This window comes from Cetorhinus maximus, chromosome 1, assembly GCF_964194155.1.
Source record: "Cetorhinus maximus chromosome 1, sCetMax3.hap1.1, whole genome shotgun sequence".
Lineage (NCBI taxonomy): Eukaryota > Metazoa > Chordata > Chondrichthyes > Lamniformes > Cetorhinidae > Cetorhinus > Cetorhinus maximus.
The window spans coordinates 115,963,051-115,986,888 of record NC_135879.1 but is presented as its reverse complement, the minus strand read 5'-3'; the positions used below and the strand labels follow the sequence as shown (position 1 = coordinate 115,986,888).

Sequence of the window (23,838 nt, the reverse complement as noted above, 5' to 3'; positions counted from 1 at the left end):
AGGATATTGACAAGTTGGAGGAGTGGGCAGATAGGTGGCAGATGAAGTTCAATGTGGAGAAGTGTGAGGTGATGCATTTTGATAGGAAGAACATGGACAGACAATATAAAATAAAGGATGTGAACACGTTGGAGAGAGTGCAGAAGAGGTTTACAAGAATGATTCCAGGGATAAGAAACTTCAGCTATGGGGATAGATTGGAGAGGTTGAGACTGTTCTCCTTGGAAAGAAGAAGACTTAAGAGGAGACTTGATAGAGATGTTCAAAATCATGAGGGGGCTGGACAGATTAGATAGAGAGAAGCTGTTCCCGCACGTAAAAGGATCAAGAACGAGAGGGCAGAGGTTTGAAGTGATTTGCAAAAGAAGCAAATGTGACGTGAGGAAAAACTTTTTCATACGACGAATGGCTCGGGTCTGGAATGCATTGCCTGGAAGTGTGGTGAAGGCAGGTTCAATCGAGACATTCAAGAGGGCAATAGATGATTATTTGAATAGAAACAATGTGCAGGGGTACGGGGAAAAGGCAGGGCAACGGCACTAGATCATAATGCTCGTTTGGAGAGCTGGTGCAGACACGATAGGCCGAATGGCCTCCTTCTGTGCCATTAAAATTCAGTGATTTTGTGATAACATCAACATCATAGCTTTGATGGAAACTTGGCTAAGGGTGATGTCACCTTTGCCCTAAACGTAACCTTGCTGCCTCTCTGTACCTTCTAACACTTGTCCCACTCAAACCATTGTGGTAGCAGCGTGGCTCTCATCATTAAATCACACCTTGGTCTGACTCCTACTCCTCTGGCACTTTCATCTCCTTTGTGCATCTCGGCTTGTTTTACCCCTCTCATCTCATTTAAACTCCTTGTTCTCTACCAGTCACACAAGTGCAGTGAAAAAAAATAATCACCAAGATATCTTCACTGTTTATCTCTCTCAGCCTCTGCACTTCTCATCCTTGGTGATTTCGTCATGCTCTTTCTGAGTTCACTGCTCTATACTATCGTTCCTTAATTTCTCCCCCCATGAATAGTCCCCAAAACTAACAGCTCCCCCATAACCTTGCCATCTCAAGTGCCTCGTTACTTCCATCATGTCAATCACAGATAAGGCTACCTCTGATTGCTTCCTTGTATTGCACTATACCAAATCCTCCTCCTTCCCCCTCCCAACCTTACATGATTCTGTAAACACCCCTGGAAAAATTGATTTTGCAATTCATCTACAACTGCACTTTTAACTGTCCAGCCTCTGGCCCTACATTCACCAAATATTTCTACAGCTACTGATTTGCTCAACCATGCCTCACCTCTACCACTAATGCCCAAGTCCCCATTAAAACCATTACTCTTTCTCACTCTGACCCCTCCCTCTGCTATGGCCCTCATCTCTGCTCCCTTAAGTCCAGAGGATTCAGGCATCACCTAAAGCACTGTTGAGTTCAGTCTCATCTGCCAAAACTGCTCTCTATTCCAGAATCATCCTGAACTGCAAAAATAACCCCTGGCATCTTTTCCCTGCTGCAAACCATCCTCTCGAACCCCTATCCCCCCAACCCCTTCACCTCCAACAACAAGTGCGAGGAGTTCATGGACTTCTTTGTCACTAAAACAGAGACCATCCAATCAGCTGCCTCTGCTGCTTCCCTCCCTTTCCCTAGCCTACCAAGCCAAACATATTCTACCTTGGCCCTGAATTTATATAGTTTTCTTGTTTCTTTCCTCATGCTGTCTCCAAAATTATCCTGTCCATCAGACCCATTTCTAGCTCTCTTGACCCTCATTCCTACTAAATTGCTAACCACCCAACTTCGCTTCTTGGTCCCCATGTTTGTTGATATTGTTGACAATTCTCTTTCTTCTGGTAAGGTCCTCCTCTCCTTCAAATCTGCTGTCATCACTCCATCCTCAAAAACCTTTGGACCCCGATGTCCCACTGTCCTTGCAAACTATCATCCCACCTCGAACCCTTCTTTCCTAGGATATTAAAGGAAATAGCTGCAGAGATAGTGGATGCACTGGTAGTAATCTTCTAAGAACCCTTAGATCTTGGGAAAGTCCCAGAGGATTGGAAAACTGCCAATGTAACACCCTTATTCAAAAAGTGAGGGTGACAAAAAACAGGTAACTATAGGTCAGTTAGCTTAACATCTGTTATTGGGAAAATGTTGGACTCTATTATAAAGGATGTAATAGCAGAGCATTTAGAAATGCATAATCTAATCAAGCAGAGTCAGCATGGCTTCATGAAGAAGAAATTGTGCCTGACAAATTTATTAGAATTCTTTGAGGAGGTAACAAGCAGGATAGATAAAGGGGAACCAGTGGATATAATATATCTGGATTTCGAAAAGGCTTTCGATAAGGTATCGCACGTAAGGCTTCTTAATAAATTAAGAGCCCATGGTATTGGGGGTAGTGTATTTGCATGGATAGAGGACTGGCTAACTAATAGAAGACAGAGTTGGGATAAGGGGGGCATTTTCAGGATGGCAACCAGCAACTAATGAAGTGCCTATTTCTGCTCTTACATCTTATGGTCTTATGGTTCCTCTTCAAAGTCCTTGAACTTGTTGTTACGTCCCAAATCCATCTCTCCTGGAATACCATGTTTGAATCCTAGAACCAGGTACTCCACCATATCCCACCATTGCCACCCCTCCTCACTCCCTCCTCCCCGCACTGTCCTAGTACCGAAATGGCTCTTACCGAAGTCACAATTGCTTTGTTAAATGTTAGGCCCTCTAGCCCTCAAATAAATAATTTCATAGCTTGAGTATTTTCAACTGTCACTGACACGGTTAGGCTTTTAAAATTTTTTTTTAAAGGGCTGGGGATTTAAATAACCTGATAGCTTGACATTTCTACATACCTTATACCTTCATGAGCAAGTAGGTCTTCTCCATGAATTTGTGACTTGCAGACTGTGGAATAATGCCCTTGTTACAGGCACAATGGCTGTCAGTTTGAACTTAGTACTGAGTTCAAATGGCTCTGCTGAGTTCAGGTTTCCTCCTGTGTGAATCAGGCTGTGCGCCCCCCCCCACCTCCCCCCCTCAATCGACAAAAATGGAATGTGATGGAAATGGGAGGGAACTTCCAGATCTGGGCCCTGTTCTCCATTTTTAAAGATCCTTGGAGTCTCCACAACTGTGTAAAAATCCCATTGTCTTTGGTTTCTCCCCCCATCACCAGCAATCTCCATTCCTTAGCCACTGACTGCATTCTTCTGCTTGGCAACTGTGAGGCTGAACGAGGCTGTTCACAACCTTGATGTCATATTTGATCCTGAGATAAACTTCTGCCCACATAATCTTGCCATCAAGAAGACTGCATATTTCCATCTTAATAACGTCACCTGACTCCTACACACTTAAGTTCATCTTCTGCTGAAACACTGACCCATGTCTTTTTTACCTTTAGACTTTACTGTTCTAATGCATTCCTTGCTGGCTCCCGCATTCTACTCTCAATAAACTTGAGGTCATCTAAAAGTCTGCTGCCAGTGTCCAAACTCAGACCAAGTCCCATTCACCCATCGCGCCTGTGCTCAATGACCTACATTGATTCCTGGTTAAACAACTGCTTGATTTTGAAATTCTCATTCTTAAATATCTCCATGGTGTCATCCCTCCCTATCTCTGCAGTCTACTCCAGCCCTACAACCCACCGAGGTATCAGCTTTCTTCCAATTTTGGCCTTTTGAGTACCCCTGATTTCAGTTGTTCTTCCATTGGTGGCTGTATCTTCAGTTCTGGAAATCGCTCTCTAAACCTCTGCTTCTCTAACTGTCTTTCCTCCTTTAAGATGCTCTTAAAACCCACCCCTTTGGCCAAGCTTTTGGTCATCTACCCCATTATCTTCTTATGTTGCTCATTGTCAAATTTTGTTTGACAACTCTCATTCATTTGATAATGCCCCTGTCAAGCGTCGTTTTTAAAATTCATTCATGGGATGTGGGCTTCACTAGCTGGACCAGCATTTATTGCCCATCCCTAGTTGCCCTTGAGAAGTTGGTGTTGAGCTACCTCTTTGAACCGCTGCAGTCCATGTGATGTAGATAGGTCTTGGGACAGTTTACTATGTTAAAGGTACTATATAGCTTCAGCTGTAAATATGTTAAATTAAAATTAAGATAAACATGCTTATTTGATGAGGATAACATTATTGAACTTTATCCAAAAATTCTTATTCAGGAAATATCTTTAGATAAACTCTTAGCATCCATGGTGCTGGTATGGAACTGTGCCCAACGGGAGAGCATTGCAGAAAATTGCATACCTGGAGAACAACGTTAATGGACAGAATATCAGGCTGGGAGTGCACAATTTCCTGAGATGCCATTCAAAGATAAATGGTTGTGCGCCAGAAGCACTAAAATAGAAAATCTGCTGTATGGTGCCATGGAAATCAAAGTGTGTTGAGGTATAGAGGGAATTAGGCAAGCAGCAAGGTGGCTTTCAATTAAAATTTGCTTATATCTGGAAGATTATCCTATGTCACCTTGTGATTAATGTGTAAGTTCGGGTATCTCTCCTTGCATTAGAACTTGCTCAAAACCCATTACCCAATCCTCTTTGTCTTCCTTTGCTACCTACACATTAGGAAGACCAAGTAAGCACTGCTTACTAAAGCTGGCATACACATTTATGTAGAATAGAATGTATTTAATAATGACCGGTAACTTTGGCCCAAGTTAGCAATTAGAGCAGCATCCCTCTCCCTGCTCCTGAGTCTTGTCTCAATCTTTGTATTCCTGTCTCTCTCTAGAACCTGCTCAGCTTCCCCAGGATTGGGAATCGTAACTCCACCTTCTTAGAACTCAGTTTATCAGCGTTAAACGGCATTTTCTGATCTCTCTCCCCACACAGTAGATGGCCCACCCACCGCTGGTCAAATGCCAGCGGCAGCATGAAGAGACCCTTAATCGACCACTTAAGTGGCTGAATGGGCCTTTGGCAGGAGGGCTGTCTACATGACAGTGGGAAGACAGCACCCTCTCACCTTCTCTCACCATTTTACAGGCACCACACCTCTCAGTCCATCTCTAGGGGGATGGTAAAATTCAGCTCAGAGTTAAAGTTTCAGGTCAATAACCTTTCAAAAGACCTAAAACATTAACTCTGTTTCTCTCTGCATGGATGCTGTCTAACCTGCTGAGTGTTTCCAGCATTTTCTGTTCTTGTTTCAGCATTTTGCTTTTGTATCAATGCTGAGTCCAGATTGCTGTGGCACCATATACTTGTACATGCATGTCATAGTCTGGAGATATGGATAGTGATGTTAGAGGCTTCAATTTCTTTCCATCACATGGCTGACCAGGAATTTATCCTGCTCTTACCACCCCCATTGGCATGTGTTGGAAGGATTTACAAGTTGATACTCAACCTGTTTGGCCGCATTATGAACGCATCTTCCTTGGCCATCAAGTCCTGGGGTGCGACTCAAAGCCAGAGCTTCTGGGTCAGAGGCAGGGAAGCTACCTGCTGCACTACAATACTTCCTATAACCTCATAAGTAGGCACTGGGAAAAGAATTGCTGTGGTCATTCTGTACCACCATTTTCAAAAATAACATGTTTACAACTTGACTCGACCAGTTCTCCACAATTTGAGATACTTAATTGGCTCAGGCCAAAATTTTTTATGGTGTTACCTAATTTTTATTGAATTTTATCCCTTTGCCCTATTCTCCTTAATTATTGTAGCCTAGAGGAAGATCACTCAACTTCTTCCCAGACTCCATTTTGAAATGCCGCACTGAAAATGTCTGCTTGGAGGCACATGGAAATTACTCAAGTAAGGTTCACTCCTCGGGATTTTCTCTTCCTTCATATGAAAAAGTATCTGACCCTGTAACTTCATGTTGTGGTGCAAGAGATTGGAACCACATTTTGGCATTGCCTTTAATATGCCATCTGATCCTTTGTGTTACTTGGAATCTATTGAAAGCCAATCAGTGTCCTCTCTCCACTTTGATTATTTTCTCAAAAGGAATGATGCCATGCTGTAAAGAAAATAGAAAAACACAAATGAAGGATTTTGAAAATTGTCACAAAGACAATCAGTAAAGGTTGCATTTATATCTTTTTTTTTACTCCACAGGATGGTGATCCTACTCTCCCTCCAGAAAAGCGGAATCAGGTAAGGTTTAACCTAATGGAACTCTTTCGACAAAATCATGTTTATTTTGGCTATAATTATGTTTTATAATTAACTGCAGCACCAATTCCACAAAAGTGAACTAGACGCAGCATGCATCAAAAGGGAATAAGCCTTACCCAGCATTTGAAATAAATGCTAGCTGTGATCAAATTTGCGACCAATTGATCTCCTAGGATAAAACATGAATACTGCCTGTCACTGAATCCTAATGAAAAAAGAAGTTTAGATGGAAAAAATGCAAATCAGGATAGTAGAGCAACTGAATTTAAATTAAGAAAAACTAATTTAAAGAAACATTCCAATATGAATCAGTGTTTATTCTGCATTTGTAAGTAATATTTAGAGGACATTTTGAAATGTGGGAAAACCCTATTAGGCCTAAGCAGTAAATTTTGAACCCTGCTTTCTAGATCAGGATTGTAACCAAAACAGTCATGGAGGCTGGTTGGTATTTTGTATTTGTTTAGCCATTTTTCTCTCTGTTTTGCTGATGTTGAAATCTGTCATTTTGTTGCTTGTTTACCAAAAAATAACATACTCATTGGACCCTACCAAATCTGCCATTACCTTTATGTAATCCTGTTTACCATGGTTCACTTAATGCATGTGAACATGATGTCCCTTTTTGAAGTGATTTAGGTTTTACGGAGTAAATGAAGAAGGCTTAACAAATTTTTAATTATAAAGTCACAGCAGCAGGTACTTGGCATTGGACTGGATTTTACAACCGCAAATCCGGTGGGCTCCCTGTGCTTAGGTAAAAAATGGTGTGATGATGTCGGGTCAGCAATCTGACATCGTCCTGCTAGTTTCCGATAATACGCGAGGCAAATGGGCGCCAAAATTGGAGGGCTGCCCATTTTGGAAACTAACAATTAGCAGGCTATTGAGATTGTTAAAGAGTTAATTGACTGCAATTTTTCATTGCCCACTCCATTTTTCAGTATCCTCCCGGAAAAAATGTCGGGAGTGAGGGGCAGCACAACGGCAGATGAAAAGGCCTGCAACCGGGATCATGGCTGCATGTAGCAGCAGAGTCTGCTGCTGAAGGTGGCAGTGTTTGGCTGTTAGTAAATGTTATTTCTTCAGCTTTTAGGCTGACATTACAAATAAGAGAGTGAGAGGGAAAGGGGCCTGGCAATAGGGCTATCCTGGAGGGTGAGGAGTCCAGCAGAGGAACCAAAGATGGTTGTTCCCATGGAGATTGCGCTGAGGAGGAAATGAGAAGGAGACAGAGGAGGCTAGCTGCCCAGGGACAGGTTCACCATGCGGCCCAGGCAGGTGAGGAATCTGCTGCTGTGCAAGGGCCAGAACAAGACGGGCAGCAACAGCCACCAATCCGTGGTAGGAGAAGGCACTATCCTGCACAGACAGTCTACAGGCAAAGGATGAATTACCTTCAGCTCTCATGGCACCGATAACTTTGCAGACTGTGATCTCATTTTGTGAATTGCTGGCTGGGGCGATCAACTCAAATTGTGTTGATGGCCACCCTATGTCTGTCATTCTCAAGATGACTGTAGCCTTGTACTTTTATGCATTGGGGCATTCCAGGCACCAGCCATAGATCTTTGTGACACATCTCAAGTTTAAGCTCACCATTGCATAAAGATCATCAAATTACAATGCTTAGGTGAGCAAGTGGCTTCATCTCCTTCACCACTGATGACATTAGTCAGGCTGACAAAGCCAGAGGCTTCACCCGTATTGCTGGATTCCCCAGAATTCAAGGTGTGATAGATTGTACACATGTGACCATCAAAGCTCCATCAGGACAACCAGGGGCACTTGTCAATCAAAGATTTTCATTCCAGTTATCTTCAACTTGTGTGTAACCATGGTCAAATGACCATTGGTTATGTGCTCACTATCCTGGGAGTAGTTATGACCCTTACATCCTTAGACACTCCCAGGTGCCATGGATCTTCTATCCACCTGAGCCATTGGAGAGTTGGCTCCATAGAGACAAGAGATGCTTGCTGAAGTGATAAATCATAACCCTATTAAGAAATGTGCAGACAGAGGCCGAGGTGCATTACAATGAACGCCACGCATCTACCAGGGCCATCATTGATGTGATTTTGATGCTTGGACTATGCAAGCTGCTCTTTGCAATTTTCTCCGGCTTCTGTCTCACTAATCATCGTGTCTGCTGCGCTTTAGATAATCTGCAGAGATGGGAGGTCCTGACAGAGATGATCTAATGGAGCAAGCTGCATCCTCTGGTGATGAGTCTCAGGACAAGTCTGAGGACTAGCAGGAAGTCATCGTCAATCTGTGGGGTTGTTCGTGATCTGAGCCCCGCCATTGGCCTGGCAGCTGCAAGAGGTGGTGAGAATTTGAAGCAGAAAGTTGCTGGAAGTAGTCAGGCGGTCTTTCAGCCTCCGTGGAGAGACAGAGTTAAATGGCAGAATATGACGCTTTTTCTGAACAATTATTATTCAGAAGGGAAATGGAACAGGTGTGCTCAGATGCAATTTCCTCTCTGGCAAGCGCCCTGAATGAGACACTGCTGGCACGGTCGTCACCAGAATGGAAAAAATATGCTGTTACCTGCTGCTGCTCCGCTGCTTGTGTTCGCTATGGCTGCTGCCTTGTTGAAAGGGTGCTAAACCACACATGGATTTCTTGTGAAGCTGTCACCAACCCCATACCAGGGTGCCTTTAAATGGGTGGCTGTGAGCGACTTCCAGTTTACAGCCTAAACCTGCGCCTGATGAATACACCCAATTGGATGCGGAGCCCCCCTTTCCAGGGCTAATTGGCTAGCTGACTCTCGATTCGCCGTGCTGAAACGGTAGGAGCGAGTGGACTGCGCACTTCCTATTCCATCTCCCTCACTCTGCCGGAAATGGTAAAATCCAGCCCATTGTGTTTTACCTTGTGGAACTTGAATTAAACAAATCATATTGCTGTTGATTTCTGTCTGTGAACGTAGTCGGAATCAACTTAGAAGTTAAACACTTGGAATAGGACAAGATAATGTTACAAATGAGCATTTCTAATGTGAAAATAAATAAACTCAAACTTCATTTCCCTGTCCAGGCAAACCTTGCGCAACTATTGAGTAGTTCTCGAGAGCGGAATAAACAGCTGACAGAGGAAATTAAGGAACTCCAGCAGAGACTGACTGAGGCACAGGGTGACAACAAGGTATAGTTTATACAGATGGGTTGGAGTTAAGGGCCGTGGAAAGAGAAAATCATCAGTCTTGTCTGCTTGAAGTAAAAAAAGGGGAGAGGAAAGAAATCTTCAAAGCACAAAAATAGTGAAAATTGAACTAAAATAACAAAGAAATTGCATAAGCATAATATAATGGTTCATGTGGTGAACCAAAAGATGAAAAATAAATAACTGCAGTCCTGCAAGTGATTAAAATGTTCTGGTTGATAAGGTTTTGTTATTAGCAGCAGTATGCATCTCAGTCTAATAAACATGCTCATTTACTTGTTCAGAACTGTCAGAAATTCACTATCTGCTGCCCAGTGTTTGAATGTTTATGCTGCAGTGTTGTCACTATCTTCCTTCAGGCCCGCCTAACCTTACAATCCAGTTACTTATTTTAGATAACCGACTGATAGCTGCTAACAGTTCTGTTGGAACTAGTCTTCCGATGATCATGTGAAGCAACGCACAAGTCTTCTCTCTTTATAGTGGTAATCACAAAAAAATGCCACCCTTTCTAACCAGCAAAAGCTAGTTATTTTCAAGGTGCAACAAAATTGATGGGGTAACTTTCTGAGTTTTCGTCTTGGGCAAGTAGCCTCCCCACCTGCAGCAGTTATCAGAAATCTGGGTATGCACTGCCCACCAGAAATTTGTATCCAAGCGCACTCGTGTTTCCAATAGATGCTACCAATGGTTCAAGGATCCTTATCAGGTGACCCATAGGTGTAAACTTCCCAAAACTGTATTACTTAACCCAAGGACAGATTATCAAGTCTATGGAAACACATCACCAGCATATTAGCTTCCCCATCGTGGAATCTAATTTTATTTAGAATAAACACAATAATGCCCATCCGCCTCCCCATTGCTTGTTTACTAGAAAACTCCAATTTCACATGGGATCCTTACAGCTAACAGGCAGAGAAACATTCATCCCATCTATCTCGGTAGATTTGATCCTTTTGTCATCCTTTTGCTATTTCTATTACTATTTTTGTGTTGTCTCTTATAATTAATTTTTATATATATTTGATATTGGGATAATAAAAAAGACTTGCATTTATATAGCGCTTTTCCAGACCATTGGCTGTCTCAGAGCATTTACAGCCAATGGGCGGAATTTAGTTCTGCCCCCAGAGGCCAGCTCGGAGTTGAGGGGTCCCGTTTAATCAGGCTCGAGTATGGCCTTCCTGCCTGGAAGCTAATTGAGGCCTTTATGGGCCACTTAAGGGCATCGTCCCTCTGCTGCTGGTATTCTACTGCTATGGACGAGGGCCATGCCATGTGGGCAACCTGCCAGGTAAACCCTGATGATGGGGTCCCTTCTATTTGGGCAGCCCATGCCCAATGAAGAGACCTGCCAGAGACACGGGATGCCCATGTGTGAAGACCCTGCCTGCCCTAAAAAAAACTAACGCACCTGCATTCCCCCTCGCCCGGGCCTCCTCAACTGACCCCAACAAGCCCTCCTCACTTACCTTCATTCTAGGCTCCAGTAACAATTCTGCAGCCTGGGCTTCTTGCAGTACCGGTGGTGGCCACCGCTCCCAGTGGGGCTGCTGAGGTCAGCAGCTTTCGGAAGCAGGATAGCCACCCTGAACGTGACAAGGACCCGATGCCGACCAAGTAAGCGACTGAGTGGCACTAAGTTAGGTTGGGAGGGCATGGAATGGCCATGGCAGGGTTACCACTTGCTCTGCAGCCAGTGGATGGGCTCACTGCCGCGAGCATTAAATTCTACCCATGAAGTACTTTTGAAGTGTAGTCACTGTTGGAATGTAGGAAAACGTGGCAGCTAGTTTGTGCTTAGCAAAGTCCTACAAACAGCAATTTGATAAGGAACAGATAATCTGTTTTTTTTATGTTGGTTGAGGGATAAATATTGCCCAGGACATTGAGGATAACTCCACTGCTCTACTTCAAAACTGTGCCATGGGATCTTTTACATCTACCCGAGCAGGCAGATGGGGCCTCAAGCATTGTCTGATCTGAAAGATGGCACCTCCAAGCACTGCAGTGCTCTCTCAGTACTGCACTGGATGTCAGCCTTGATTTTTGTGCTGAAGCCCTGGAGACGGAACCATGTGATTTAGAGGCGAGTGTGTTACCAACTGAGCCCCAGCAATAGGCCCATAATTGCTCGCATTCAACTTGTTGATCTTTTTAAACATGGCACTACACTTATTGCAACAGCAACAACAACTTGTATTCATAAAGTGCCTTTAACATAATAAAATGTCCCAGGGTGTTTCACAGAAGCATTATCAAACAAAAATTGACACCGAGCCATATGTAAAGATATTAGGTAGTTGACCAAAACCTTGGCTGAAGAGGTAGGATTTTAAGGAGTGTCTTAAAGGGGGAAATAGAGGTAAAGAAACTGAGAAGTTTAGAGAGGAAGGTTAGGGCCTAGCGAGCTGAAAGAACCAATGATGGATCGTTTAAAATTGGAGGAGCGCAGAACTGGAGGAAATTACAGAGATAGGAAGCCATGGAGGGATTTGAAAACAAAGGTGATAATTTTAAAATTGATTTGTTTCTTAACCAGGAGTCGATATGGTTCAGCAAGCGAAGGAGTGATGGTGGAACAGGAATTGGTGTGAGTTAGGACACGGGCAGTGGAGACTTCATGCTTAGTGACTTTTTCATACCAATAATCAGCTGCCACACATTCCTTCCTTAGTCTTCTTCAGTACCCCAAGCTTTATAGCCCAAGGATTTGTAGGTTGTTAGTCTCCTAACTTATCAAGTATCCTTACCATGTTAACTTCAAAATCTTTTAGGATTCTGGCTGTACTAAAATCAATATATTATTCATTTAATAATTCAACTAATTTATCTTCAGTAAATTCCTTGTCACTTTATCCTTCAAGTGTTCTTGTAGGGCTATGCTGTTGAAAGAACTTTTTAATATCATGCTTAGCATCTTTAGCTAAACTCATCTCCAATGTCCCCTTTGATATTCTAATATCCCTTTTAACTTGCTTAAGTAAATTATTTTCCTCCTCCTGGAGTTCGCTCTTCTGTTTCCCTGTAGACTTTGAGTCGATTTTTAAGCATTCTCTTTTAAATGAATTTACTTAACTATTCCAGAGAGTGCTTATTTAACTTAAACAGGGTTTTTTGGTTATGTAGAAAGTTACGATTATTGTTCTAAAAGTCTTTCATTTTTCCTTCGCTAAGCTATCTTTCAGTAAAATTCTTCAATTAATTTCCTAATAGTTCTTCCCCCATGCCTTTATATTTTGCATTTTTTTCAATTAAGCATTTCTGTCCTGGAACATAGGAGCAGGAGTACGCTATTCAACCCCTCAACCTAGCCTCAACAGCTTTTTCAGGGAGAGTGTTCCAGACTTCCCCCTACCTTTTATGTGCAGAAATGCACCTTGACATCACCACTACCTCTGTTTTCAAGGTTATACTCCTTTGTTTTGGAGTCTCCCACCAGAGGAAATAGTTTTTATCTATCTGTCTATCTCTCTATCAGTCTATCTCTTTATCTGTCTATCTCTCTCTCTCTCTCTCTCCCTCTCTATCCCTCTCCCTCTCTATTTCTCTCCCTCTCTATCTACCTCTCTATCTACCTCTCTATCTATCACTATATCTATCTATCTTTCTATCTATCCCTCTCTATATATCTCTCTCTATATCTATCTCTATCTATCCCTATCTTTCTCTCTATCTCTCTATCACTCTCTCTATTCCTCTACCTCTCTATCTACATCTCTATCTATATCTTTATCTATCTTTATATCTATGTCTCTCTCTCCATCTCTCTCTCTCTTGCTCTCTCTCTATCTCTCTCTCTCTTTATCTCCCTAACTCCATCTATCTATCTCTCCATCTCTATCTACCTATCTCTCTATCTCTATCTATGTCTCCATCTCTCTCCTCTCCCTATATCAACTCCTTTAATCATCTTAAACTCCTCAATTCGAAACCCTTTTATACTCTACGAGACAAACAAGCCCAGTCTATGCAACCATTGCTTATAAACTAACCCATTTAGTCCTGGTATAATTTTGCTAATCTTTGCTGTCTCCCTTCTAAGAGCACTATATCCTTTCTGAGTTGTGGTACCCAGCTCAGTACTACTGAATACAATACTCTAAGTGGGGTCTAACCAGAGCTCTATATATCCTGGTCCTTAGTGTTGATTGCCAGATAATTCATTTGATCATTTTATGGCCATATTCTTGAGGAGTTCTGCTTCTTGTTTGTTATGGATGCTGTCCTCATCACAATGAGCCCTGGATAAAAGGACCTGGATAACTTTGCAAAGCCCAGCCTTTGGGTCAAAAAGTAACCTTGTATTACAGTTCTTACTTCTAATCTGTTATGTCATTTCCATTTAGCATGTAATACTGGGCAGAATTTTTAGGTCGGTGTGCGGGCACGTACCTGACCCGATCAGACACGAAATCACGCAGGATGACGCCGGTCGAGCGTCCCGATGTCATCCCGTGCTCGCGCGATATTTCGGTCAACGGGCGTGTGTAAAAGTCGGAAGCGCGCCCACTGACAATTAAGAGGCCAATTAGTGCAATTAAAGTCGTAATTGTCTCCGATTTTTTGTGGTCCGTCCAACCTTACGCTTGGCGGATGGGCAAATTGGCCAGGCGACCTTTGCATTTTTCATGAAACCTCACCCAAGGGCAGGATGAGGTTTCCATTATTAAATAAAAAAATGTATGGACGAATTTTCATCATCTATATGTTCAGGTGACTGATTGTGATGTGCGGCCATTTTTTTCTGGTTTCTGAAAACTTTATTTGTTGGTTTCAAAGTCTTTAGCTCCGTGAGGCAGCTCTCTGCCTTCAGGGAGCTTTCATTCAGCGCACGCCTGCGCCAGCGCTTACGTCAGTGCCCGCCCTGCTCCTGCCCCCACCCAGGCAGCGCTGAGCATTTCAGCACATGCTTCATGCTGGCTGGCCGTTAATTGGCCAGCCAGCGTGAAATTGCATTTGGGGGCCGATAGCAGGCGGCGGTCTGTTCCCCGGCTGCTCCCGGGCCTCCCAATCACACCCACATGCCGACCTAATAATCCTGCCCACTGTTTAGTGTTCATCTGCAAAATACTGCAGCATGCATGCGCAGGATAGAAATGAGCATTGCTTTTTAATCCAATAATTTAAAATTGGAATTTCAGTGAAAGACAATGGTAATTATTAAAAAGTTAAATAATAATTGCTTGCAGTAGCATGGTTGAATTGTAGATTGTGCTGCAGAGAGAACATCGCCATGTAAACTCCCTCCTTCTGTTTCTCCAACACCCCAGTGCATGAAAAGTGAGTCCTATAATTTGATTTAATATCATTATGATGCAATTATTATGACAGTGTAATCAAAGATCTGAAAAACTTGTCCCTGGGGAAGAAAATAGAGCCATAAAAAGGTTACAGTGCAGAAAGAGGCCATTCAGCCCATCATGTATACACCAGCCAAAAAGAGATAAACAAAACTAGCCACTCATTTTAATCCCACCTGGTCCATAGCCTTGCAGGTCACAGCGCTTCAGATGCAGATACAGGTACCTTTTTAATGAGTTAAGCATTTCAGCCTCAACCACCAACTTAAGCAGTGAATTCCTGATGCCCACCACCATCTGGGTGAAAATGCCTTTCTACATGTCACCTCTAATCCTTCTACCAATCACGTTAAATCTATGTCCTCTGGTAATTGACCCCACAGCTAGGGGAAACAAGTCTTTCCAGTCTACCCTATCTAGACCCCTCATAATTTTGTACACCTCAATTAGGTCACCCCTTAGTCTCCTCTGTTCTAAGGAAAACAACCCTGGCCTAACCAATCTCTCCTCATAGCTGCAATTTTCAAGCCCTGGCAACATTCTTGTAAATCTCCTCTGCACTCTCTCCAGAGCAATTATGCCCTTCCTGTAATGTGGTGATCAGAACTGTACACAAAATTCCAGCTGTGGCCTAACCAGTGTTTTATACAGTTCCATCATTACATCCCTGCTTTTGTATTCATTACCTCGCCCAATAAAGGAACGTATTCCATATGCTTTCTTGGCCACCTGTCCACCTATCCTGCCATTTTCAAGGACCTGTGAACATACACTCCAAGGTCTCTCACTTCCTTAACCCCTCTCAATAATTTCCTGTTTATTGATTATTCCCTTGCTTTGTTTGCCCTTCCCAAATGCATAATCTCGCACTTTTCCAGATTGAATTCCATTTGCCACTTCTCCACCCACTCAACCAAACCATTGACGTAATTCTGGGGTCGACAGCTATCCTCTTCACAATCAACTACACGGCCAATTTTTGTGTCATCTGCAAATTTCCCAATCATGCCTCCCACATTTGAGTTTAAATCATTAATATATCCAACAAACAGCAAGGGCCCCAACACTGGCCCCTGTGGAACACCACTGGAAACCGTTTTCCATTCGCAAAAACATCCATTGACCATTACTCTTTGTTTCCTGTCACTGAGTCAATTTTGGATCCAACCTGCCACCTTCCCCTGTATCCCGTGAGATCTCATTTTCCTGACCAGTCTGCCATGTGGGGTCTTGCAAATGCCTTACTGAAATCCATGTAGACAACATCCAGGGCACTCATCAATCCTCCTTGTTACTTGCTCAAAAAATTCTAAGTTAGTAAGACACCATCTTTCCCTCACAAAGCCATGCTGATTGTCCTTCAAGGACACCAGACCCTCCAGTACTTCCTTTCTCACTATGTTTATTGTATCTAATATTTCACACTCCTCTTTAACGAGAATGTCTGCATCATCCCTCTCCTTATGAAGACAGAGGCAAAGTACTCATTGAGAACCTCGCCCACATCTTCTGCATCAACCCACAAGTTACCATGTACATCTCTGATCGGCCCTACATTTTCCTTAATTATTCTATTGCTCTTAATGTACTGGTAAAACATCTTAGCATTTTCTTTGATTTTATTTGCCAATATTTATTCGTATCCACTCTTTGCTTTCCTAATTTCCATTTTTGCTTCACCCCTATACTTTCTATACTCTAGGCTTTCTACAGTATTAAGTTTTTTGTGACTGTCATAAGCTTTCTTTTTCTGCCTTATGTTTCTGGATAACCAGGGGGTTCTAGATTTGGCAGTACAACCCTTTTTCTTTGTGGGGACATGTCTACACTATGCCTGTAGAATCTCACCTTTGAATGCGTCCCACTGATTTGACATAGTTTTTCTTTCTAATTGCTCTATCAAGTCCACTCTTGTCAGCTCACCTCGCAGCTTTATAAAATTTGTTTTCCCCCAATTCAAAACATTGACTCCTGTTCTATCTTTGTCCTTTTCCATAAAGATGCTAAATCTAACTATATTATGATCGCTATCTCCAAAATGGTCCCCCACTGCTACTTCATCCACTTACCCAGTTTCATTTCCTCAGACTAAATCTAGAATTGCACCCCCTCTTGTTGGGCTTGTTACGTGCTGGCTAAGAATGTTCTCTTGAATGCAGTTCAAGAATTTTGTGCCCTCTGTGCCCTTCACACTGCTCATATCCCAATTAATATTAGGGTAGTTGAAATCCCCAATGATTACTGCCCTATTGTTTTTGCACTCAGAAATCTGTCCACATATTTGCTCTTCTAAATCCCTTCCACTATTTGGGGGTCTGTACCACACTCCTAGCAGTGTAGCTGCCCCATTTTTATTTCTGAGCCCAACCCATATGGCCTCATTTGATGCTTCATTTAGTATATCATCCCTCCTCACAGCTGTAATTGATTCTTTAACCGATAATGTTACACCCCCACCTTCTTTATCCCCATCCCTATTCTGCCTAAAAACTTTTTTTTATTCATTCATTGGATGTGGGCTTCGCTGGCTGGGCCAGCATTTATTGCCCATCTCTAGTTGCCCTTAAGAAGGTGATAGTGAGCTGCCTTCTTGAACTGCTACAGTCCATGTGGTGTAGGTACACCCACAGTGCTGTTAGGAAGGGAGTTCCAGGATTTTGACCCAGAGGCAGTGAAGGAACGGCAATATATTTCCAAGTCAGGATGGTGAGTGACTTGGAGGGGAACTTCTAGGTGGTGATGTTCCCATGTGTCTGCTGCCCTTGTCCTTCTAGATGGTAGTGGTCGTGGATTTGGAACATGCTGTCTAAGGAGCCTTAGTGAACTCCTGCAGTGCATCTTGTAGATGGTACACACTGCTGCTACTGTACATTGGTGATGAAGGGATTGAATGTTTGTGGATGTGGTGCCAATCAAGCAGGCTGCTTTGTCTTGGACGGTGTCAAGCTTCCTGAGTGTTGTTGGAGCTGCACTCATCTGGGCAAGTGGGGAGTATTCCATCACACTCCTGCCTTGTGCCTTGTAGATGGTGTGTGGCATGTTGAGCTGCCATTTTTGCCACTCCTTAAGCCAAGTTTCCGTTATAGCGATGATATCTTGCTGCCATGTGTCCATCTGTGCCCTCAGCTCATCGGCTTTATGTATTATACTCCTTGCATTTACATATATGCCTTTTAATACTTCCAAATTCCTGTGCTGTACACATTTTAGCCTGTGATGCCTCTGTCTTTCAGTCACTCACTGATTCTCCACCTCCCATTCCTTGTGCTGAATTTGCCCTCAGGTTTTCATCACCCTGCCAATCTAGTTTAAAGCCCCCCCGCCCCAAACAGCACTAGCAAATCTCCCTGCGAGGATATTCGTCCCAGTCCTGTTCAGGTGTAGACCATCCAGCTTCTACAGGTCCCACCTTCCCCAGAACTGGTCCCAATGCCTCATAAACCTGATGCCCTTTCTCCTATATGGGTTTTCCAGCCACGTTTATTTGTTCAATTCTCTTATTTCTATACTCGCTTGCATGTGGGACTGGGACTGAAATAATTGCATTAGAGGTCCTGCTTTTCAATCTCCTTCCTAGCTCCCTAAAGTACCTCATCCCCTTTCCTACCTAAGTCATTGGTACCAACGTGGACCATGATGTCTGGCTGATCACCCCCCTCCCACCCCAGAGGAATGTCCTGCAATTGCTCTGTGATATCTTTGACCCTGGCGCCAGGGAGGCAACATCCCACCCTGGAGTCACATCTATGGCCACAGAAACAGCTGTCTGTTTCCCGAACTAACGAATCCCCTATTAATACTGCTCTTTCCCTCTTCTTTCTCCCCTCCTGTACAGCAGGGCCGCCCAAGGTGCCACAAACTTGATTCTGACTGCACTCCTCCGAGGAACCAACACCCTCACCGGTTTCCAAATCAGAAAACCAATTGAGGACCGGGACCCCCAGACACTCATGCACTGCCTGCCTAGTTCTTTTGGACAGCCTGGTGGCCACCCATTCTCTTTCTGCCTCCAGGCTCCTAAGCTGTGGTGTGACTACCTCTCTGAATGTGCTATCCACATAGCTCTCAGCCTTGCAGATGTGCCACAGTGACTCCAGCTGTTGCTCGAGCCCTGAAACCCGGAGCTCAAGGTTCTGCAGCAGGTGACACTTCCTGCATGTGTGGTCGTCCAAGACTCTGGTAGCGTCCATGACTTCCCACCATAATTCTACCCACCTTAATTCTAAGTGAGAACTACATGAAAGACACAGAATGTGATGAATTGTAATCTGCGACAGAAATTGTTCGGTTGATATTAACGCAGAGGTGGGATCTAAGCCATTGGGGGGTGGGGACAAAGTGGGTCCAAAGCATTGAAATGATGGTGTGCACCTGTGTGTCACAATTTCTCCTTGACTATTTAATGCACAGATGGAATTTGGAAGAGTTGGCAGCATTGCAGAAGAGAGAGGAAATGTGATAATTGCTGTGGTACAACTGAGGGACTAATTGAACCTTCAAGCAATTGGAGCATCATTGGTATCCTGAACAACACTGTGATCAGTTGGGTTATAGCTGGGGGCCCTCTTCCACTTCCTTCTCCTCCCGGTCCGCATCTTTGCTATTGGAATCTGAAGAGAGTTGTGCAACGTGTTCTTCCTACTCATCAAGTCTTTGCTGCTGCGCTTTGCTGTTTAGAACCCAGCACAAAACAATTATCCTAGAAATATTCCTGGGCGAGTATTGAAGGATGCCCCTAGATCAATCCAGGTAGTTGAAGCACACCTTGACCATGCTGATTGCCTGCTCAATGACATGTCAGGTTGTAGTCCTCTTGGTCTTCATTGTTGGGGTTCCTCAGAGGTATCAGCAGTCAAGTTTGAAAAGAGTATCCTGTGTTATTTAGCAACCATTCCTTAAGACTGGTTCCAGGTATGAACAGGTCAGGAATTTGGACCGCTTCAGTATGAAAGCATCATGGCAGCTCCCAAGTAATCTGATGCTGAGCTGCATGAACCTTTTTTTGCGATTACACAGCAATTGAACATTGATGGAATGAAATCCTTTGCAGTTGATGAATTCTTTTGGTTAGTCCAGTGATGCTTGGATTGGTATATGCATGCCTGTATATGCGTGCATGCATGCGTAATAGATGGCTTCCTGCATCTTTTGGCAGCTAACCAGAGATGTGCTGCTCATTCTGGCTATAGTAATCACAGGGGATGTTTACATACCTCCCAGCCCTGGAAAACAATCCAGACCCCGAGGGGTCTTGACAGAGTGGATGTGGGGAGGATGTTTCCTCTTGTGGGAGAATCTAGAACTAGGAGTCACGATTTAAAAATAAGGAGTCGCTCATTTAAGACAGAGATGAGGAGAATATTTTTCTCTGAGGGTTGAGAGTCTGTGGAATTCTCTTCCTCAAAAGGCAGTGGAAGCAGAGTCTTTGAATATTTTTAAGGCAGAGCTAGATAGATTCTTGATTAACTAGGGGGGGTGAAAGGTTATCAGGAGTAGGTGGGAGGTATTGGGATTTGTGATCTTTAACCAGCCCTTTGAAGTGTGGCTCAAGCTCACTTCTGTTTTCCTGACAAGGTACCCAAACCCCAAGAATCCCAAACTCGGGAAGTGTTCATTTCAAATTGCTGCCAAAATCTCAGGAAAGGAGCCTCATCAAAATATTATATTGATGGACCTGCCTCTCATACTCAGGTTACCCAACCACCGCAATATTTGCCGCGGTTTAAACAGACACAAAGACTTTCGCACTGGGTTGGAGTCGGATTTCACAAATTTGATGATTTAACCCCAAACCTCTCCAGCCCATTGTGAGGGGAAGGGTTATACTCCATCCTGCTGTTCACTGCCCCCACCCCCCACAGCCACCCATCCTTCTGTTAGGCTTTGGTGTTATAGTCCGCATTTTCTATCTTATGGAGCAAAACAAGAAGGAAAACTCGTTTCTCTATCACTACTATGATATACTTAGAAAGTATTGGGAAAATGCTAAATTTCAAAATCAGTTTTTTGAGAATGCTTGCATTGCTAAATCAATGAACTTCCGTAAAGGGCTCTTAAATTGATGTGCTATGAAAGGACCATTGATCTTTACAACCCGTTGATATCAATGACACATCATAGAAGGACTATTAAACATCATCCTGAAAATCAAAGTGTTGTTCAGACTGATATACTATTTGCATGATGATCAAGGCCACTAGTTTGATGTTTTAACAGATTTTTAAAATTCATTTAAGGGATGAGGGCTTGGCTGGCTAGGTCAGCATTTATTGCCCATCCCTAATTGTCCTTGAGAAATATGGGCAGCAATGCAGAAAGCAATCGCCAAAACACTAGTAAGAATCCCATGGATTAAAAATAAAATTTGACTTATTCAGTGGCCATAAAGCAATGATGATGATTATTTCTTTTCTCTTTCTTTGAGCTCCTACGAATGACTATTGCAAAACAGCGCCTAGGTGATGAAGAAGTAGGGGCTCGTCATTTTCCTGCACATGAACGTGAGGACCTTGTTCAGCAGTTGGAAAAAACACATGAACAGGTACAAAATATTCTAGTTACACTTTACATTTTTTAAATTCTTATTTAATCATATATTAAACTCTCATTTTATTCCTTATTTGAAACCACTCCCCAGCAGTTCAGCTTTTACCCAAACACAGCAGCTAGATCACATCTGTTAAAGTCACACATAACATCCTATGCAACTGTAACTTTTGCTAACTGTTTATCCTCAACTTCCTCAATCCCTCCACCGCCTTTCAACAATAACATTGTCAAACACTCCATCTTTTCCAGTAGGTCTCTGCTGTAGTCCTCCTTTGGTTTCCAGGGTCTTACTGATGCCTATTGTAACAAAGGCATTAAGTCACCTGCAGTTGTTTCTCTTCCTGTCTCGTGTGCCACCTCCCAATGTACTGTATGCATTGCATTCGTCCCTTCCTCTTCATCGTTTATATGGCCCCTCTTGGCAGTATCATCCAGAAGTCATGGGGTTGGCTTTCACATTGATGCTGATGATCCTCAGCTCTGTCTCCACCATGTATCTAGGACTATTGCTATACTCATTAACCAGCTTTCCAGAATGAAACCTTTGATCAATCAAAATTCCCTGCAGCTCGGTGTAGGTAAAACCAGAAATGTCCTCCATCAACTTCCTCAGCCTGAGTCATAAGGTGTAGAATTAGTATAATGCATGTCTCTAAGCTGAGCACCTTCCTCCATATTTATTCCTTTTCCAAGACCACTTGCTTCCACTGTCACAACATCGCCTGCCTTTGCCAATACTTCTACCCCCACCACACTAAGACCTAATCCATGCCTTTATCGCCTCAAGGCTTGACTTCTCTAATGCTCTCTGAGATGACCTCCCCTCCCCCTTACAAATTACAATTAATTAAAAATCAAAAGCCTGTGATGTAACCTATACAAAATCCCAAACTTCCTCGCAGGCCTGGGGAGGCGGTGTGGTGGGCATCGGAGGCATTGGAAGGGAGAGAAGGTTGTGGGGGGAGGGAGGTCAGGAATGCCTGATTGAGGAGGCTCCTCTGGCAGACACCAGGATCCAGGAGGTAGGTGTAAAGGCACTCAGTTCCTGAAACTGCCAAGTCCTCAGTTCCATGTGGCTGCTGGGTTTCCTGATACCAACAGCAGTTAAAGTTAAAAGTAGAATGACGATGAGGCCTGCAGCCTTCTTGGAAAACTCCCTCCTCAGTCTCTCAACCTATGTTCTCCTGCTATTTGGTGCCCACAGATATTCCCGTTTGAAATAGCTTCCTGACCGTGCAAATTGCTGTAGGAGTTCAAGATGGTGGATGATGTTGTAGGAATAAAGATCATTTCATGCAGGTTATCCTTTCCTGTTGCCCTTCTGATTGGATCTTCTCTTTTGATCCAGCATATTTAATCACTGGTGTAAAGCTTAGGACTAAATGGGGGATAGAAAGGAGGATGAGAGGAGGAAGATTTATTGGTCGGCTAAACCATGTATTTAGAGTGATGGGGCTGGATTTTACATTCCCCCGCCATGGGGGATACATAAAACCCAGCAGGTGGCCTTCCCTACCTGCCCACCCCGAATGGTCTGAAATTTTACATTGAGGGGATAGGTGTCAGTGACTCGCCCACCCTTAGGCCTATTGAGGCCCATTCCACCAACTCCAATATTACACCCATGACAAGAGGAGACTCATGCCATGCAGGAAGCTTGGCAGCTTTAGCGGCATGGGCTGGCGTTGGGCAAGGTGGGGTAGCCTTCTTTGAGGGTCCCCTGGGCCAATTAGAGGCAACCCCTAAAGGTCATTCTCCCCTTAAACCCTTGGCCTTGTAAACCCACCTCCTCACCCACTCTCCAAGACCCCCTACACCGGATGTACCTGGGCTCCTTGGCGTGGTGGGACTGCCTGTAATCCCAGCAGTTGCCAGTGCCCTCACTGGCCCTGCAGGAACTTCCAGACATCTGATTGGCCAGCAGCTCTCCAAGACAGAGCAATTAACACCACTGTCAGCGTTAAATTGCTATGGGGCTGCTTTCAGGATCATGGTCGGGCTCACCCTCGCCCCACCCTCCCAACCCCCATGACTTTTTAGCTGGAGGTGAGGACCACGGACCCTGTAAAATCCCAGATGAAAAAAGGCCATTCAGCCCATTGGGTCCATGCTGGAAGATGGGGTATGGTATTCGGAAGCTGCCAGGTTGAACAGTGACAATAGTCAGTATGGGGAGTGAACCTGCAAAATGTTTTTTGGGTAAGTGATTGAAAAGTCACATCAATTCTAGATATAACATCCCTCAAAAGGACTGGTATCCCTGTAACTTCAATTTCCCAGTTAGATAAATTGCATAATTATTGGCTTGTAAATGACAACTTAATTTACAATAGGCACAGGTGAGCAATTACACGAATGCATACCCCTGTTCACAGGAAGTATTCACAGTAGAAATGCTTGTAAGAAATGGTTAAATTCGGTTTTAAAATTGAATGTTTTTATAGACACGCTGTTTTAAATTTTAATTCACAGACCTTGTTGTAATGTTTTGGGTAAATAATTTAAGTACGGATTAATTGTAATTGGATTATTAGATTGGATTAATTGGTTTGAAGATTGATAAACCCCCTGGACCAGATGAGCTACATCCCAGAGTTTTCAAGGATGTGGCTGTAGAGATAGTGGATGTGTTAGTGGTTATCTTTCAAAA

The 23,838-nt window shown here is 43.5% G+C and overlaps 1 protein-coding gene across 2 annotated transcripts in view; it reads left to right on the top strand.

Annotated features, from left to right (window-relative positions):
- The window catches only part of ccdc149a (coiled-coil domain containing 149a), a 169,209-nt gene that overhangs the window by 43,806 nt on the left and 101,565 nt on the right, over nucleotides 1-23,838 (top strand). For both annotated transcript variants that reach the window (XM_078545892.1, XM_078545886.1), the window contains exons 3-5: nucleotides 6,103-6,141; nucleotides 9,208-9,315; nucleotides 21,064-21,180. In XM_078545892.1, the coding sequence (XP_078402018.1) occupies nucleotides 6,103-6,141; nucleotides 9,208-9,315; nucleotides 21,064-21,180 (264 nt within the window). The remainder of the gene's footprint in view (nucleotides 1-6,102; nucleotides 6,142-9,207; nucleotides 9,316-21,063; nucleotides 21,181-23,838) is intronic.